This window comes from Ostrinia nubilalis, chromosome 17, assembly GCF_963855985.1.
Source record: "Ostrinia nubilalis chromosome 17, ilOstNubi1.1, whole genome shotgun sequence".
Taxonomy (NCBI): domain Eukaryota; kingdom Metazoa; phylum Arthropoda; class Insecta; order Lepidoptera; family Crambidae; genus Ostrinia; species Ostrinia nubilalis.
In genome coordinates, this window is record NC_087104.1 from 822,528 (window position 1) to 843,181 (window position 20,654).

Sequence of the window (20,654 nt, forward strand, 5' to 3'; positions counted from 1 at the left end):
ATCAACTACCATTCACGATCAATAAAAGTCAGTTTCCTTGGTAACTTTGGCTAGGTACATGAATATTACTGGGTTTTTTACAGGATTTTTTCCATGAATAATAATACTCGAAAAGACTTTAAAAAATTGCATACAAAATTTTAAAATCGGAAACGGAAGCTAAACTGTCTCATTATTCATTATAAATTACTGTAAACAGAAAGATAAGCTTTTTTGTCACCTCCATAAAAGTCACGGCGACAAAAGTCACCCGTCGCGAGCCCTAAGTACGAGTACCTATACAGGATGGAAACGATAAGTGATCTAACTCGATTATTTTTAAACTAAACAAGATATTAAAAAAACTAGTTACTGATCCTGAAAGTGCTTCATTAGCTCTATAAAACGGTAGGTATCAATAGTTACAGAATAAACTGGATCTATCCGAAAATTCAATGTTTCCAGCTTCCATACTAAATGTATGCCAGCCACATAATATGTATTTTTTTTTATAAAATAATAAACTCTTAAAATAAACTCGTAAATTGCATCCTTATTTAAAATTATTTATAAATTGTAACAGTTTTACTTTTCCTATCATGTTAAATAGACGTTTCTCTTTCTCCAAATAAAGTCTCTCATCATGCTTTCAGAATACTGGTCTTAGTAACGTCTCTCAAATTCTACTATATTTTGATGGAAGCGTGCCCTTTGGGTCTTCCGAATAAGCCCATGTATCCCAATAAGAATGTATAACGTACATGTTTCCCTAAACACAAGAGAGGATAAGATAAGAGGGACACTCTTTTGTATGATGATGGAAAATTTCAAATCGCTGTAACTTCTTAAAAAGCAACTATTTTTGTTTTGTAATCGCACTTTTTTGTATATATTTGCATAAATAATTAAAATATATTAAGTAAAACCCATGCGCAAAAATAATATTTTTTTGTTGACCGGTGATATTACAATTGACGAGCCAACAGTCGGTAGCACCTTCCTTGTGCAAGTTCTTTAAAAATACGGTTGTTTAAACGAATAGTACGTCGGGAATTTCAACGAGTGACTTACGCAGTAGGGTGGAGTGAATTCACAAATGCAGTCAGAGTCATCAAAACACATCACCAACAAAAGAATTAGTCATTAGGGCCCCCGCTGAAAATCAGTTTCAAGACAAGCCCTGGCGGTCTTGATGTACGCTGAGCGGGTGCCTTTTTGTCAGAGGGGCACAAGCAGTTAATTGTCCACTTGTTTATTTCTCTCTGTTTTAATCTATGTCTTGCCTGCTTGTACCTATACCTTTCTTGCAAAAAAAAAGTTTTTTATTATATTCTATTATATATGTATTCATTGATGCCTCCGACTGCATTTGTGAACACTAAGTTGATTTGTTTTTATCTTTTTAGTTGATTTTTACGCAATTTAATTTATGATTTTCTATAAGTATTGTTAGGTTAGGTTCAGACTCGAGACTTTAATCTATATTTAAATTAGAATACTGCTACTATAACAATTAAGTGAGTAGTGTAGTGAAGAGAAAAACGCACAAAATGGAGAAACTGGTGCTCCTCGGCTTAGTGTTGCTCGCACAACAAGCTGCATCCCAAAATGTGATCTACAAACTAAGCAGTAAGTATCAATATAATAGTTAGGTACTAGTCCTTTCGACGAACATTTTCGAGAGAAAACACATTTACTACCAAAAGCATAAAAGTGAACCAAAAAATCATACTCAATAGGTCTTTAGTTATTATTTCGACATAAGAGATAGACTATGTACTTTTCCCATAAATTATGTCAAATTAAACTATCAAAACTGGTTCTACGGTTTATAGTAGACGAGTTTATGAGTAACACACAATTATTATTTTCCCTTTTTTTATACTAACAATTTTTTTTAATTCAAGTAATTTTTTTTTCGCTATTTAAAAATATTTTGCTATTTAGAAAAATCATTTTTAAATTTTCATTGATTTTCATTATAGAAGAGGAATTCAGCCGCATGCCGCCCAAGTTCCACGCGGACCGTTTCTTGCGCTGCATGGGCGGGCGCGGAGGCGTGTACTGCACCGCATACGCCGACGTCGTCGCCGACGCGCCGAGCGAGCTGCTCGACATGATGCGGGTGAGCCAGGGATGTTATGGATATCCGTAACCGTAACCAAAACTATCGGATATCCGAAAAAAAAAATCCGATATCCATAACCGAAACTTCATATCTATAACATCCCTGATGGATATGAAGTTTCGGTTATGGATACGGTTACGGATATTACAATAATATTATACCGGTTTCGGTTACGGTTACGGATATGAAATCATTTCGGATTATCCGAAAGTTTCGGATAATTTCGGTTACGGATATTAGAACTTTAAAAATGGTAAAATTCAAATAGCAAGATGCTGCGCGACCCATATAGCCACTTTATGTACTATGACGACACCTATGATAAGGTAAAACAGGCGGGGATATTATATGATGCCAGGGACTCCGCCTTTAAATCCGAAACTTTTGAATCGGTTTCGGTTACGGTTACGGATATCCATAACATACCTGGTGAGGACTCCCAGAATGTTGCATGATTTCATCACTCAGCAACCTTAATAGATTCTGTCCTTAGTCTAAATATTGAAATTCTTCGAAACAAACGCCTTCATTATATTTTTCAGCTCAAACTCGGTATCTGTCATCAGCATCATCATTATTTCAGCCATACGACGTCCACTGCTGAACATAGGCCGCCCCCAATGCTTTCCATGTTGATCGATTGGTAGCGGCCTGCGTCCAGCGCTTCCCTGCTATTTTTATGATGTCATCGATCGGTCCACCTTGTGGGTGCCACGCTGCGTTTTCCGGTACGCGGCCTCCATTCCAGAACCTTGCAACCCCATCGGCCGTCAGTTCTGCGTACCATGTGCCCTCCCCATTGCCACTTCAGCTTGCTAATGTCGCATGTGTTTTCCAATTTTACACATATTTTATTCATCTCCCGCAGGCGTACTCAGCGCACTCAGTCACGCACTACAACTATACGAATTTGCGATACGGTTTGTGTCTCACGCAAGAATGCCGGTCATTCTACGACGGCAGTGACAACGAAGCAGATCTCAAGACGTCGTCTGAAGCCTGCCTCAACCACTCTCTGTCTGCTGAGTATGGTCTGAAGACTCGTGTCACAGAGGTTAGTCTGGAATTGTACCATTCTCCATCTAATTGCAACATTTAGATATTTCTAGTACCCAAGGTGCCGACTACTAACCGGTGGTGGAAACTCCCCAGGTTTTCGTGTGGGTTCGAACCCCATGTCTCATCCTACCGTCTCGGAAACGGAGGTATGTAAAGACCATTTTGGTACAAAAAATAATAAAGTGAATATTCATATTTGGCTATGTACCTACAATGATCGCGCCAATACAATAATTGCAAAACCTAATACCTGAACTTAGTCTTTCACTTGCTCCATTTTTTTTTATAATACGCCAACAATAAATAGTATAGAAGTTTGAAAAGAACTAATTTGGGGACAGTGATGGCTGTAGACTTTTGCCCGTTTCAAGCACTGAATGCGTAAAACTGTAAACAACTGTACCTACCTCTAGCATGAACAACTTTTTTCTTCGAATCGTATGCGTATTCGACAAAATTCGATACTCAACCTTCGAATTAAATGATAACGTAATAATTTTGATTCTCAAAATAAGTTTCGTGCACCCATTTCTCATACTAAGTTCAGTTTACGACACGTTCACAAGGGCGCTGTTGTAGTTTTCTCGTACTAAATCTTTTGATGGCGATTCGAATACGCAAACGATTCGAACTCGAAAGTTTTTCGTGCTAGCTGTACTGATTCATGTACGAGTTTGTCCAGGTAAACTGCTACTTCGAGGGGAAGAGCAAGTACTCAGTGGACTGGATGGACCGGCTGGTGGCGCTGCTGCTGCTCGGATTCCTAGCGCTCAACGTACTAGGCACTGCGTACGGTCAGCTCAGGGACCGGACAAAGCCAGGTATTTAATTAGTAGCGTAGTCTTTATTAACTCACGAGATATAAAGCTTTTTGGCTTACACTGCATATTTTGTAATTTATTACTGACAGACAGTATGATAAAACGAGCATAATAAAGAAATGTTAAAGAAACAAAAACAGAGTGTTGACGCGCCCGACTCTTATCAATTATAATTATAATTATTTTTTATTTACTGCAAGGCTGCAAGGAACATGTCCGTTGTATGTTGATGACGTAGGTAACAAAAAACGATGTAAGTAGATTTAGAACCAAATCACACGGAGCGGTGTGACAACCGTAAACCATTTGCCGCATTGGCAACCACAGGGAAAGTGATGCGGAGCTTGGTATTTGGCAGAATGGCACCGACTTCGAGAATATGAACCATGGTCATATATTTATCCTAATAAATAATTAACGTAATTATTTAAATACATTTTAGTGGATTTTTTTGGAGGCGGCTTAGTTTTTGAAGTCGTTTTCTTTAAACGCAGTTTTTGTATGTAGATTCAGTTTCACCGCGCCATGTGGTTTGGCTCTAGTCTTGCAGCTTGCCATTGCGTCAAAATAAATGATCGCTTCATTTCAACTTTCATAAATACGTTATAAAATTTTCAGCAAATCCCATACTAATGGCATTTTCTCTCAGTGAGAATTGGAAACGAATGAAAGAGCCTTCATCGTCGGATCCCAAAATGAAACAGCTCCGGCAGCTCAACGGAATGAAGTAATCAAAATATTAATAAAAAATTATAAAAACACCCTACTAGATTTTAAACTTTCGCGTTCCATTTCAACTAAAATAGTAAGACACTAAAATAAACAATAAAATAGCGAGCCGCCAGTCTGCTTGTGACCACGGCTGCAGCATCATAGCCGAAACGTCATAATGTAACTCATTAATAAACGTCGCGTTAAGACCCGTGTCTTACTATTTTAGTATAAAAATACTGCTGGTCCTTGTACGAGTATGTACCTAGTTTTTCTTGAAAACAAACACTTAACTATTTGTATCATTTTCCTGGTGTCTATTATATTTAACCTAAAAACCATTCAGTTAACTTTTAATCCACAGGGTGATGAGTGCGATCCTCTCAGTGCTAGGTCACGCAGCCTTGCCTCTTTTCTCTACTATCGAAAATACCAACTGGTTGGAAAAGGTAATTTTAACTACCTACTCAATCTTTATCTAGCAAAAATTTGTTTGTAATAAAAGCCATCAATTTATAACATTCGTTGATGTTGTTGAAACTCCATAAATTAGTGTTCAAGACCTAACGCGATAGGCTAGGAACTTCTAAGGCTTTGTTTGTGAAGAAATAACAGAATCGCTTCGTTTACCTCGCCTTAAACTTCAGGGCTAATATTTAAACTCACAATATTGCACTTTATTTCTAAACTTCGTCCTCAATAGCCTCAATGCCCTCAATCAACCTTCCAAGTTTTTGTCTTAGAGCAAAACCTCCAGCAATTTTTGTCCAGACACGTCTGGCAGGTGCCTTTTAATAATATGTCAGAAAAATGCTTTCCACTCTCTACTTATGAATCCGTTTCTAGCATATTTCGTACGTTCTGTTATACAGGGTGTCCCAGAATGGGTGAATCAAACTGATAGGGGAAGTAGCTCTACTAATGTACTATCCCTAAAAAATATGAAAAAAAATAAAGAGCATAAAGGAAAAAAATTTTTTTTTGAAAAAGTGAAAATAAATCAGCTTTGCCTAAGTATCTGGCTATAATTGCTGCGTTTGGAGTTTATTTGTACTTTTTTCTTACTAATATTAATTGTACATGATCGCTTCGTTTATCTGTAAACAAACTTTTGAAAATAATGACTAGATTTCGAGTTTAGAGCACTTTATTTAAAAAATTCCGAACTATTTTTTTTTTTCATATTTTTTAGGGATAGTACATTAGTAGAGCTACCTCCCCTAGCAGTTTGATTCACCCATCCTGGGACACCCTGTATGTATATTTGTTTTTTTATCTTGTCATATTTGCTCGCAGGTTTATGATCACCCCATGGCCAAGTTTATGCTGCACGGGCATCTGTTGATGGCGACCTTTTTTCTGATATCGGGGCTGCTGCTCGCGTATAACACTCAAGTGATGGCTGAGAAAGTGACTCTTTCCTGGAAGATTCTGCCGAGGGCTATCTTTAATAGGTGGCTGAGGTAAGTAATGCTATTTTCATTTCTATTTTTTGTCCGTATTACCAGTATTACCGACACTCGGTGAAATGACGAACTGGTTAAGGTTGCGAGAAGCACCTAGAGGCGGGTAGTGCAGGACCTGACCGCTCATTGTGGAACCTTTGTCCAGCAGTGGATGGCATTTAGCTGAAACGAGCCATTGAGTTATAATGTACTACGTAGTAATATTACTTCATTTACTTCAATGAAACGAGCACTGGAATTTGGGTACTCTACGAAACTCGTTCCTCAAAAATTGGTGGTGAAATTTTCCGTGAGGGTGCAATTTAGTCAAATCTGTCAAAACTACCATTTACTATTCGCAGGTTGACACCAATGTGCATGGTGTTCATATCAATAACAGCCACTTTTATGAGGTTTGCTGATTATGGGCCTTTTGGGCAGGTAAGAATCTATACTAATATTATAAATGCGAAAGTAACTCTGTCTGTCTGTCCCGCTTTCACGCCTAAACCACTGAACCGATTTTGATGAAATTTGGCATAGAGATAGTTTGAGTCCCGGGAAAGGATATAGAATAGTTTTTATCCTGGTTTTTGAAACAGGGACGCGCGCGATAGTTTTTCTGTGACAGACAAAATTCCACGCGGGCGAAGCCGCGGGCGGAAAGCTAGTTTATTATAGTATTCAATTGTTTTCTATGTATAACATGTAACGGTATGTATTTACAAAAAAAAGTATGTTTATATTATCCGTTGTGACTTGTGCCCCGTAGTACAAGCTTTGCTTATTTTGGGACTAGTTAGTTTCATGGCGCAGTGTATACAATTCGTAAGGTTAAAACAGTCGATGGTCTGAACAAATTCAATGTCTACAAAGAATAAAATATTTTATTACTATTAATACCTACGTGATCTGAATTTATTTGGTTCTTATTACAGATTATAGGTCTGGAAGCGCAGGACTGCCGTAACTACTGGCTCTATAACTTGTTCCACCTGCACAATTTCAATGACCACTCACAGTGCCTCCTTCAGACCTGGTAGGTACAACTTTTAGGACAAAGTCTAATACCAACGATCTCTATAAGGCCTCAGCCTCGAACTTAGCGGGCAGCGGCGCGGGAGCGGCGGCGGGGCGGGAGCGGCAGGATCTTATGCGTAAAATCAAATAGACCGGTTCTCGAAAACAGCGGCGCGGCAGCGGCGCCGGAGCGGGCAACGAGCGGGTAGCGGCGAGGGAGCGGGCAACGAGCGGGCAGCGCACTCCTCGTTTATTCCCGATGTCCCCCACTATTTGTCCACCACCGGTGGACATCGAGAAAAAAAGTTGCAATGTCCACCAGTGGGGGACAGTGCTACTGAAATCTTCCCGTTGGGCCCTACTGGTGGATACTGAGAAGAAATGAGTTGCTCTGTCCCTCAGTGGTGGACATCGAAACCAAAAAAGTTCCGTTGTCCTCCACTATTATATTTATTTGTGTTCATGAATACAAACATTTTAAGTAAATCTTATACTAATAATTATAATACATACATTTTTAAAGCATTTTTATTATAGTTTAAAACAATCCTTATTTATATTTATACTGACGCCCCTAGGAAGTGTGCGTTAATCGGAACGGTTTTGTCATTTTTAATTTTCCAAGTACCCACAATGTTCATGTTATCAGAAATTATTGTGTCGGTAATGTTACTATTTTGCACTTATTATCTGTAATAATGTCGGAAATTGCAGGATCTAGTTCACGACAAATTTAAAAAGTTTACATAAATAGGAAAGGTGGGATGTTAAAAAACTGAGAATTATATTTGAAACGAATTAAAAAAAATATTTTTTAATAATCACGAAAACAAAACAAATAGTGGGGGACAACGGAACTTTTTTGGTTTCGATGTCCACCACTGAGGGACAGAGCAACTCATTTCTTCTCAGTATCCACCAGTAGGGCCCAACGGGAAGATTTCTGTAGCGCTGTCCCCCACTGGTGGACATAGCAACTTTTTTTCTCAATGTCCACCAGTGGTGGACAAATAGTGGGGGACATCGGGAATAAACGGCACTCCTTCTTTTGCCCACAATAAATCGAGCGTAAGGAATAAATTTGAATCGAAATAAAATTGTCGCCGTTGTTCAGACATTTCGTTCGCGAATAAAAACAAATATCTCGACAACACAACCCCGAACACAACACTTCGCCGCTAAAGCGCCGCGCAAGCTGCCCGCTGGTTTCGAGAACGGGTCTGCGTTGCCCGCCCCGCTCCCGCGCCGCCGCCGCCGCCGCCCCGCTGCCCGCTAAGTTCGAGGCTGAGGCCTAACACAATTTTGTTTTACTACATTTTTAGTCATTGATAAACTGTACTGTTATATTTTTATCTAGAAATTGACGTGACTTTTGTAAAGAAATTCTTCACCAGGTGACGACAGCACTCTTCATTAAAGTACAACAGTTTTCAGTTCATGAATCTATTTAACGTAAATAGTGCCACTGAAACTAATTCCTAGATTATTTCAATTAATGTAGAGCTATCATAACTTAAATTGACTATAAAATGACGTAATAAATAATAGTAAATTAGGAGTAAATAAATCATTAAAATGTTCCGAAGGTCCACGGCTTGTGACTTCCACCTGCACATCATAGGCATGGCCGTGATGGTGCTGTCGCCAAGCGCCAAGGCGCGCTGGTGGTGCCTGGGCGCGCTGTTCGCGGTCGGCCTCGCCTGGCCTGCGTACAACATTTACACTATGGACCTAGATGCCACCATGCTCGCCAGTCCCAGGTAGGTCACAATAATGCCTTTCTAGCCTTCCCACAGTGGCCCAATCAAAAGGCTAAGGGCAGAAAGCTTGCAACTGACATCATTCTAGCGTCATACTTTGACGAATTCTTCAGAAGGTAAGCCAATGTTAGACGCCATCATAAGTGGCTCTTAAAGTCTGAAATCAGGGTTATCAACGTTTCAAATAAATAAATAATAAATAAATCTTTGGACAATTTCACACAGCGCCAGCTAGCCCCAAAGTAAGCAACTTAATGCTTGTGTTATGGGTGCTAGCTTGACGGATACACTACTTATATACTTTTTTTTTTAAATACATACATATTATACATAGTAACACCCAACCCGTCACAGAAATTAAAATTCATCATTTCAATTTCTTGCCGGCCGGGAATCGAACCCGGGACCTCTCGGCATAGTAGTCCGTTCTGAACCACTACACCAAACGGCCGTTTCAAAAGACTCGAACAGGCTGTCACAGCTGCATCGATGCCGATCTCTTCTTTAATAAAGTACCTTCTCCCCAGAGCCATGCTTGGTTTATTCATCACGGAGCCGACATTCAACTACCTGTACAAGCGCACGTACACCAACCTGCCTTCCTTCGTGGCGGGCATCCTGCTGGGCTACCTGATCTACGACTGGCAGAAAAGGAACGTCTTCGCGCGCGACTTGACGGTATGCTTTACGGGACTATTCCCACCTCTCGTTCCCACCACTGCAACTCCTGTGTAGCCAGGATCTACAGCTTGACCGCCACAAAAACCCAACCAATGAAGGTCAATCAATGACGGTATGCTTGCACCCCCGACGGAAAGAGAGCTGATCTGGGTGACCAAAGGGATGTTTTACGAAACCCCCCCAAATATAAAAAACCCACCGAGATGCCGCAAAAAGATATAAACATATCAATGCATGAAGCTGACAGAACTCAGTTTTAGCATAATCAAAGATAAATTCAAGAGTTTAATTAACGTAATTTCATTATCATGTTTTTGTATCTGATTGCATTTTCTGATTCGAGTGAGAGGGGTCGAACTACTCCGACCTTTGGGCTATTGTTGCCTCATTTCGTTCGTTCGTTCGTTTCAGCCGAAAGACGTCCACTGCTGGACAAAGGCCTCCCCCAAGGATTTCCACAAAGACCGGTCCTGCGCCGCTTGCATCCAGGTACCTCATTTAAATAATTATATTCCAGAAATACCGCTATCTATACTGGCTACTGCTCCCTGCGCTGGTGACGCTGGTGTCAGCAGCCGGCTTCTACTGCCGCGACGCGCCGCGGGCCTCGCTGCCGCTGCGGCTGGCCTACGGGCCCGTTGTCAGGCCGCTGATCGCCGCTGTCATCGCCCTCTTCATTCTGGGCACCATGTTCAAAGTTGAAAGTAAGTTCTTCACTACTTTCTTTTTTTACTTGAGGTAGATGGTGGAGACGGCTAGATACTGCTGCGAACTGGCGAACGCACCTTTCTTTGATCGGATGTCGCTGTCATGCCACTCATTATGCTCGACGCCAAGTTCAAAGATAGTTAAGGATCTTAACTTAAGGTTCTTCTATTCAATGCCCAATATCATAATATTATTCAAACTGTACTCTGATGTGCTGGCCAATGTGCTATGTAATGTATCTAATGGGTGTGATGACAAAGAAGAAGTTATTATGTTGAAATCCTAGACTGCATCTCGCTTTATTGTGATGACGATCAAAATATCCCTGCTTTGTTCTGCCTACAAAACGCTCCTCTTACCACTGCTTTTCTGACTCACATTTGTTTTCCTAAAATTCCTCAGTTTGCATCTTACATTTATTTTCTTGCGAATCTTTCACACATCCTCGAACTCGATGGCGTGATGAGTGGACGTAGTGAGTTGTCTTGCTTGTCCTGCAGATGCCTACCGGGGCATCCTGGAGTGGCGCGGCTGGGCGCCGCTGGCGCGCGTCAGCTACTGTGTGTCCGTGAGCCACGTGGCCATCGTGCGCTACCTCCACGGCACCAGGGTCACTCTGTTCCACATCTCGGGTCTGCACATGGTAGGTGGAAAGAAACAGGCTGGATAAACTTTATCACTTATCAGTTATCAATACTGTAATATCGTATAGGTGTAGCGATTTAACAAATGAATATAGGTCCGTGTTTTCCCGAATTATTGTTTATTTACAACATAATATTAATAATAAAAAACAAAAAGGCACAAAACTGGAAAATTTACCAGTTTACAAAGAAGTTTTTTTTTGTTTTGTAAACTTTAAAGATTTCAGTTATTTATTATGCTAAAGCCCGGTCTGTAAGCACGTAGAATTTTGTCCAATGACCTCTAGCTACCCATCCTTATCGCTCGCGCGTAATTATATTGCTGTCGCGACTATGCGACGGGCGCCCGCAGTGAGTGTGCGAGCGCGATAGCAACATAATTACGCGCGAGCGATAAGGATGGGTAGCTTGGGGTCATTGGACAAAATTCTACGTGCTCACAGATCAGACTATAGTTACTTAGGTTTAGGTACTCCCACATTAAGTATGTATAATTAGCTCTGCAAAACTAAATTATACCATGTACTGTTACAGATCCACTACATCGTAGCAGTCCTGGTGTTCACCGGAATGGTAGCGGTGACGTTGCATCTCACCATAGAGGCACCCTTGTCCGAACTGATAAGGCTGTTGTTGGAGAAGAAGTCGCCCAAAGTCAGCAATGGCACAGTTGTCAACGAGAATGGCGCAAACGGGAATGCAGTCAAATACGATGACGTCGTAGGGTCCGAAGTCAAACCATATTTCAACGAATATAAAAAATTAAGTGGTGAAGTCAATGAGTCTGCAAATAACGGCCACGTAGTGACTAAAAGTAAAAATATCTAGGGAGATGGTTTAGTAAAACAATAAAAAAAATTACCATACGACATTTAGTTAAATGATTCTTTAAATATACGGGTACCGGAACACTTCAAATTGTTTTCTTTTTCCTCTTATCTTAGCATAATATTATTTTGTTACGTATGTGTTTATTACACTACTTTTTAGTGCATTTTTTTGCTTAATTGAAGTTAGAGATCCTACTAGTTAAATATTAAAACAGTATCATTTGTTTTCAACATGAATCCGTCAAGAAAATCAATTTCAGTTCAACGTGAGTTTGCGTTGATTTTACTATCAGGCAGTGTAATGTTGAGTTTATGGAGTAAAATAAGTATTTTCAACCTTTATGCGGGTAAACATTTTTACACTAATCTATCCTATTCGTAAACAACTGACCACTAGGTTTTTTTGGAAGAGATCGTTTTATTGTGATAAGACCGCCTTAATTGTGATGTATATCTTTTGTGTATTCTCACCCTTTTCTTGTCTTGTGTGATGTACATAAAGTGTGATCTATCTATTTAACCAATAACTCGTCTACATAATTAATGTATTACCATGTATTAATACATGGTTTGAGATAGATATAACATTTTAATTGAGATAGATATCAACTAAAATGATGGGTCGATCGAAACGCACGCAAACGCCTTGAATTATTTTATTAGTAAAGCTTTAACTGTGAGTTTGTAAGTTAGTAACTGTGAGGTTCCAGCGCCAGCCATTGTACCGCAAACAACATCTTACCTACTCTCTGAACTTCTCTGCCGAAATCGTCTATCGACACGTTTAAAATATCCACGAAAATACGATTTGTCTATTGTTATTTCGTTTAATTATCCAAGCGGTGACATTAGAAGTCTTTAGACCTCTATTTCTGTAGACCAATCAATGAAGTAGTTCTAGCATTAAGGAATGAGAATTCAACTCCTTTACTTTCCATCAGGTGAGATGCAGGCCAAGAGCTTCCCCGTTGTAGATTAAAATAAACTTATCTTAACCACTCGGGAACGGTTTGCATAATTTTCATCTTCATCATTTTAGCAATAGAACGTCCACTGCTGAACATAGATCTCCCCCAATGATTTTCATATTGACCGGTTGGTAGCGGCTAGCGGCTTGCATCCAGCGCCTTCCTAATTAAATTGCAAAATTTCAACTGAAGACAAATAATAATTAATGTCAATTATTATTCAATAATGATCAGTTGACTACGAGTGTGTACTACAAATAGAGTTCTTAAATGTTTGCAGTCTGTCGCTCCAGACGCCACGCTGCGCACGCGCCTCTTGCATGCCAAGTAGACTTATTTCTTGTCTTGACATTGAGCCTGATATGATCATGGTTTAACAGGACTATTCCCACCTCTCGTTCCCACCACTGCAACTCCTGTGTGGCCAGGTTCTACAGCTTGACCGCCATAAAAACCCAACCAATGAAGGTCAAGTTTGTCCCGTGGGAAAGTTAAACTGTCATTGGACCCGCAACGAAATTAATCAGAATAACATAGGAGTTCGAAATTAAGGTTCGACTTCCCTCCATTGCAAAGCGGATGACAGGTGACAAACGAAGGTTTTAAACCTTTAAGAAAAGATATGCACCACGGACAGTAAATATCAATTATCTTATGTGCAATTAGCAACTGATTGATGACAATGATCATGGTTTAGCTACTCCACAAAGTTTTAGGATTTTCTTTCTTATTACTGAAAGATATCCGCGTTTGACCTCAAAACTGAGATCTAAGACTGAGCACGCTTACTCAGTAATTCCTATTTAATCGTGGTATAGCGGCCTTCTTGCCTACACTCAGGTTTTACGAGCTCAAAGGGACAGTGTTAGAAGAGGGTACCTAATTGTTTAAGTACCTTTTTTACGTTTACGTACCTTAGGTAAGATTAATTTCGTTGCGGGTCCAATAACAGTTTAACTTTCCCCCGGGACAAAAACTTGACCTTCATTGGTTAGGTTTTTGTGGCGGTCAAGCTGTAGATCCTGGCTACACAGGAGTTGCAGTGGTGGGAACAAGAGGTGGGAATAGTCCCGTTTAGGTAAGATTTACGAGTAATTTCACCCCTGAAAACCCCAAATCATTTTATGAAACTTATTTATTTGCCTCGAAATGTCAACTAAGGTAGCGAATAAATAACGACTCACTAAACTCAGTGAAACAATGTAGAAAAAGAAAGAAATATTGAGTGAGTGTGCAAAGAAGAATTTCTTTTTTCTTGTGTTTATATGACTGATAGGTTATTCGCGAAAACATTTTAAGGCTGAGTTGCGCCACCTAACTTTAACCGAAACTATAACGGTAGCCGGTGTTTTTGTATGGAGTTTGACAGATTTTTGACGTTTGTTAAAGTAAGTTGGTGCAATCCAGCTTAAATCTGTTAAATGCATGAACACAGCTTGTACGACGTCAATGTTACACAGTCGCCTAACATAAATTTTTTTCTTGTAATTTATATACAACACTGACTAAGGTCATGCGGGAAAAACCATTTTGTTTACTATTTTGTGCAAAAATTACATGTCGCGATTGTAATTTTTTGGAAATTTACAAAAGTGTAATGAATCAAATCAAATCAAATCAAATCAAAATCTTTATTTACTCACACAGACATTGAAAACATACATGAGATAATTATGATTATGATGTTTAATATCAGTGTGAGTCTGATGCCTATGCTAGGTATCGAATACCTGTGTTACAGGACATCAGGCTCCCACCGCCTCGAACCTTACAGCACTTAGACAAGGCTATGAGCTAAGTGTAAGAACAACATCCATGTGGACAAAGTCGGCTATGTGGATTAGCCACCTTACGTTTTACGCATACGATTTTTTTGTGTAGGCTGGGTATTTAGTACTTACATTATTATTTATTGTAGGCCCGGCCTGCTAGTTTAAGGCTTGGTATTTCTGCTAAAGTAGGTATTTCGCGCTGTCAAAATCTGCGCGCGCAATACTTCGCCGAAGACAGCGCGCCAAAGAGCTCTCGCGGCTACACAGTATAGAAATACGCAGTTTAGAAATACGCAGTTGGTTAGGTTAGGTTGACTTCCTTCCGTTCAAGCGTCATACTCACAGCACTTTCTAATACAAATCATATCCAAGTGATACAAATTAAAACAACTTTCAAAATTTTTGGGAATATATTTTAGAATCGAATAAATATAGAATATAACTGCCAAAGTAAACACGGTTCAAAGAGGCGTGGCGTCACCCGACCTTCCGGAAGTTCCGCGCCGGCTAAAAGAATTTCAAGATTACGTTACCCGAAGGTCTAAGCCGACCTATCGGTAGATCCTCGGGAGCTTGAGCGATTGGAAAAACATTTTATGATCAGTTACTCGTAGTAGCGATTACTTAGAGCTTGGATAATAAATTGTAGTTGTTGCAATTCACAAAGCTTTGCATGTGGTTAATTACATTAATCAGTACACGCATCAATTTTGTTCAGCCTTTTTGTTTATTAGTAAATAAAAATATCATACTAAAATTGCATACATATTTGTTTGTATTGGTCTGGGTGTTTTCTTTCCATAATTTATGTATAACGTATGTACGGGGCTCTGTATCGAAAATCACTATGAGCAATAAGCATCACACACGGTTACCTGGAGTGCATTACCGCAGCAAAAAGCTTGCCATCTTAAATGAACGGTATAATATCGAGGTTTCGTCAGTACAGTTGCGAACAAAGGTGTTTGTGTAGTGTAGTTGAGTTGAGAGGTCAGATTATTGAAATAATAAAACGAACATTTTATTTTTTAAATACATTTTAAAAATAATTTACATTACAGATAACAATGAGAGGATGACATTGCAAGGTGGTGCCAGTCCAGTCTTAAATCCGTTGATATATGCTGCATCTGCCATGTTTTTGGCTAAAAGATTCTTCTATCTTGCAGCGTAGACCTTTAGCTACAGACCTTAGACAGTATTTTTGTGAAAATTCTTACGCATGGTGGAGGAAGGGACGCTCTAGACACTCAAGTCTACAAGGAGTCACATCAACTCCAGTTTTAAATCCGTTGACATCTGCTGCATCTGCCATCTTTTTGGCTAGAAGATTCTTCTATCTTGCAGCTTAGACCTTTAGCTACAGACCTTAGACAGTATTTTTGTGAAAATTCTTACGCATGGTGGAGGAAGGGACGCTCTAGAGACTCAAGTCTACAAGGAGTCATATGAACTCCAGTTTTAAATCCGTTGACATCTGCTGCATCTGCCATCTTTTTGGCTAGAAGATTCTTCTATCTTACAGCTTAGCTTTAGCTACAGACCTTAGACAGTATTTTTTATTATTTATTTGTGTCAGTGTGCTCTTCTAAAGAGTGTAAGACGATTGTATGTAGGTACTATTAAAATGTAATTTTAACTCATTGGTTTTGTCTCATATTTGAGGAATGTACCATGTATCATGAGTAGAGTCTTCGTTTAAAAGGATGCGAACGATTTAAATTTCAATAGGTAGACAAAATTGATAATTTTTAATTATCAAAAATTTAAGCTTTCTCCAGTAACACTGATATTATTATACTGTGACTCATCAAAGTCATCATTGTCAAAAATATTGACAAATCGCGAACTGTCACGGCCAAAAAACTGACACGCGTCCGTCCTCCGTAAGCGCCACCGCGCGACTGATTGAGATTGTCCAAGCCGTCATGGACGATTTTTTCCACATTTTTTAACATTGTAACTAAATAAGACGCAATATAAAAATTTCATCCGTTAAAAGCCCTCAAGTTATTTCTGAACTTTAGTTTAGTAAAAGATTTAGAATCTCAAATCGCTTATTTTAAAAATAAAACCATAAATAGAAAACGAATAGAGGTAACTTTGGGAATTTATTCTATCGAGTCAACTTCATCAAATCGTGTTTCCATCCGTTAATAGCCCTAGAAAATATCCTCAACTATGCCCAATAAAAATCTTAGCCTTTAATTTTACTGTTTAGTACCTCAAAAATGAAAAATGAAAACCTCATTTTCGCCATTTTCTCTGCTACCCGGCCTTAGTCTCTAGGTACTAGACAACAACCTACGTAGGCGCCCATTAAAATTATTGTATAATGTAGTATCATTTAACAATGGCATGTTATGTAAATTTCCCGTCAGGTGCTGACAGTGTCAAGAACGTAATGCCTGAAAACGAGGGATGTTTGAGTTTGAAGCATGTTAGGTGTGAGCCTTCTAGGTCTTTTTATGAATTTAAAAGTGTAGCTTCGTAGCTACGTTATAAAGCCACACGACTTTGACATTTGCTACAGCATCTGCGAACATTATACATAATTTTACGTAAAAATGGAATGGAACTTGGCATGGACATGTTAAGTAGGTACAATACATCAAAAGTAAATGGGACCTACTCTTCTAAGGTCATCTGAGAGCCTTCCTACTAGAGAGTCGCAAGCCTGCTCAGGTATTAACAAATCAGACCTCCCCTAAAATTGTAACCCTTCGAGAGAGAGTTGTCAACAAGTTACTTAGCATTCACAAAACAAATCGCGTGCGCAGCGCAGCACGTGCTCTGTAGCAATTAGGATTGCATCTAGTGTTTGTAAGAGACCGCGGAGAGGCTTGGACCTCTAGTTAACATCTAAAAATGTATAAACATGAGAGCTTTGAATAACCTTGTTTAATTTCATTGAGGGTTCAGAGGTTCGGGTCAGGGCTTAACACGCATTTTTTAATTTTTCAGTGATTTCAGCAATGAGAGATGCATGGTATTTTTTATACGGATAATATTTTAAAATTGATATATTCTAAATTCTTGTTTTCGTCATAGATGAACTTGAATCAAGTTTTTTTTACACGTGTGTGCAATTTGAGGTCAAAAGTAGATCGTCGTTATCGGCCTTTCTGAGAAGTTGTTATTTGTCATTTACTTACACAATTACATGTACAATTAGTACAATGCAATTAATAATGCCAGCAATATGAGCGTTGTGTTAATTTGTAGGTTGACTTTACGGGATATTGCCACCTCTCATAGATACTTAGCTAGGACGGGAGTCAAAGCATTGTGCAGTTTGCCCTTCAGCTAAAAGTAGTGAACAAAAGATGCGGAATGTGGATGTGACAAATCAAAGATGGAGAAATTGCGTGTATTGGGGGACCATAAGGGCTACCTTTTTTATTATTTATCTACTATATTTTTCGTTCATAAGTGCCACTTGTGGTCTAAACTGAATAAATATTTATGATTTTGATTTTTGATTTTCACTATTATCCAGCGGTGGACTGTAGTCCCACTACTTATAGACGAGACGTACCTTTCAAAACGGACGGAGCTTTCAAAATTTTATTAAATGAAAAATCCCGATTTCCCCATCTTAACGAGATCGTGGAATAGCCTGAACGATGAACGAACATGCATCGGCCTGAGTCTCTACAATACAAATATTGCGCACTAGGTCTTTTACCGAGACGGTCTGTATTCTGTCATAACTTTATAAAATAAAATAATAAATGATGCCTATGATTCGAGTTTCGGATAGGTACTTTAAGCAGTCATTCTAGCCAATGAGTCATATAATGTGTATTATACTGTCATATCAGACGTCTATGGCAACTCATAGACTTAGGTATACCATGTCGTGACCTCCCGTGCTATTATGATATTCCGCTCTTGGAGAACGTACGAGAGCAGTCCAATAATACAAAGGTGAAAGAGTATTTAACCCCTAGATGCGGTAGCAATTATCGAATTCATTTGCATAATACATGGTAGGCATTTAATTGATTTATTTAACTATGTAAGTACTTTGATAAAGGTGAAATTAGATGCGAATTAATTGATTCCTATGTAATTCTTTAAGGTCATTGTCACCTGTGGCTGTGATATATCTTTACGTGTGTTATTATTAGATCAAGCATTAGAGGATGACGTCCTTGGCTAAGTAACGCGTGTCGATATGGATGGCCGGAGCAATGCCTGGAATATAGATTACTCGTACTAGCTCTACATTAGCAGTATTTTATGAGCTTAATAGATGTCACTGTGCGTATTTAAACCGCACATCTTTGATTTAATAGATAATAAGTCGAGTTCACCTAAAGAAGTGATTTCGAAATAGAATTGGTCACCAATGTTACATTGCTTAGAAGGCGGTTAAGGGCAAAGGTGCGATGTTCGTTAATAGAAGCATTTTAACCTCATAGGAACAGCTAGTGTGAAGATATTTTTTGTTCGTTCGTTCGTTTCAGCCAAATGACGTTCACTGCTGGACAAAGATTTGATTTCGGACCGGTCGTCATAGAAATTCACGGGGGATCGGGACTGTTCCCACTTCTCGTTTCCATTGCTGCAACTCCTGGGTAGCCAGGATATACAGCTTGACCGCCAATAAAACCCAACTAGTGAAGGTCAAGTTTGTCCCGGGGGAAAGTTAAACTGTCATCGGACCCGCAACAAAATTAATCAGAAGAAAAGAACATAGGAGGAGTTCGAAGTTAACTTCGTTCGACTTCCCTCCATTGCAAAGCGGATGACAGGCGATAAAAAAAAGTTTAATAACCTAGGTATTAAGAAAAGATATGCACCATTGACTTAGCCATTGACAATAAACATCAATCAAGTATCCCATCTTTTTGCCATTCTGTAACAAATTCCTCTTCAACGACTTGTAGGGAATCAAATAATCAATGGGGGAAGAGATCTTTAATTTTCTTTTTTTTTATCCACAATGAGGAAGCTCTTGGCCTGTAATAATTAATCCTACTAATATTATAAATGCGAAAGTTTGGATGTCTGGATGTCTGGATAGATGTTTGTTACTCTCTCACGCAAAAACTACAGAACGGATTTTGATGAAACTTTAAAGTATTATTGTTTATAATCCAGAATAACATATAGGCTATAATTTATGACGATATGTGACAAACTAAATTTCACGCGGGTGAAGCCGCGGGCAAAAGCTAAACCTGCCGCCTTTTGTATCTGACCCTTGACTCAACCATCTAGCGAAAGCTTCTTTAGATGTTGGTCGAAGCCCGAAGATTAGCCCGTTTGCCGAGACATAACTATTATTTAAAAAAAGTAGAGATGATATAAAATCTGTCAATTTAGGTGTTACTGGATCTGGGTAAGAAAGTCTGGGACAACAACATAGACGTAGACTGACGTAAAAAAATAAACTTGTCGGGCAAAAAATTTAACTGTACATACAATGTAAGGTTGTTGGTATACCATAATAAATAAAATAAATAAAACTGGTAGCAATGGGTGACTTTGAAAAATTGTTTACATTACTTTCACTAGGTACAGTCAGCGTCGAATAGTTCGAGACACCAAAGGGGCCAAAAAGTGGTCGACACAACCTTATTTCCATTGTAACAAAGACGTTTTGCGAACTTATTGGCTACTTTGGGCGTCACCAACTATTTGACGATGACTGACCTAAATAAATACTTAATTGGGTGATTGAAATACTGAAACCTTGTATCTTGATATTATGTAGTCATGACAACAAATACAAATATTCCCAGAAAACCTCTCTCAATGCAACGCAGTACCATAAATCAATCAGTCATAATCGTACTTTTATTAATTACTACTATTATTAACATACCGTCTTTGATATTTTTAAATCCCTTTTTTCCATTCCAGGCTAATTTACTCTTATTTTTTCAATTTCAGCTTCTACCAAAATCGGTTCTATAAACTTTCTATATTTTCGCTGTTTCTTAGCATTTTCAAATTGAGTCCACGCATTCATTTTTAAAATAATATGTTTAACAGATATCTTATTGTGCTTTGGGGGAATTTTTCAAAATGACACGGAACCCAAAATGATCTATGAAGTCAGGTCACGTTTAGATTAAAATAACCCCTCGCCCGAGTCTAGCGCACAGTGGAGCGAG

General features: G+C 39.0%; 2 protein-coding genes across 2 annotated transcripts; both read left to right on the plus strand.

Moving 5' to 3' along the window:
- The first annotated feature begins 1,529 nt into the window (after window positions 1-1,529).
- LOC135080180 (uncharacterized) lies at window positions 1,530-8,927 on the plus strand. The gene is made up of 10 exons (XM_063974862.1): window positions 1,530-1,608; window positions 1,965-2,104; window positions 2,976-3,161; window positions 3,849-3,987; window positions 4,606-4,714; window positions 5,063-5,147; window positions 5,995-6,161; window positions 6,506-6,584; window positions 7,082-7,182; window positions 8,750-8,927. The coding sequence occupies exons 1-10, from the start codon at window positions 1,530-1,532 to the stop codon at window positions 8,925-8,927; spliced, it is 1,263 nt and encodes a 420-aa protein (XP_063830932.1).
- Window positions 8,928-10,239: 1,312 nt separating this feature from the next.
- LOC135079616 (nose resistant to fluoxetine protein 6-like) lies at window positions 10,240-11,850 on the plus strand. Its single transcript, XM_063974244.1, has 3 exons — window positions 10,240-10,308; window positions 10,813-10,955; window positions 11,491-11,850. The coding sequence occupies exons 1-3, from the start codon at window positions 10,293-10,295 to the stop codon at window positions 11,782-11,784; spliced, it is 453 nt and encodes a 150-aa protein (XP_063830314.1). The 5' UTR covers window positions 10,240-10,292; the 3' UTR covers window positions 11,785-11,850.
- Window positions 11,851-20,654: the final 8,804 nt, after the last annotated feature.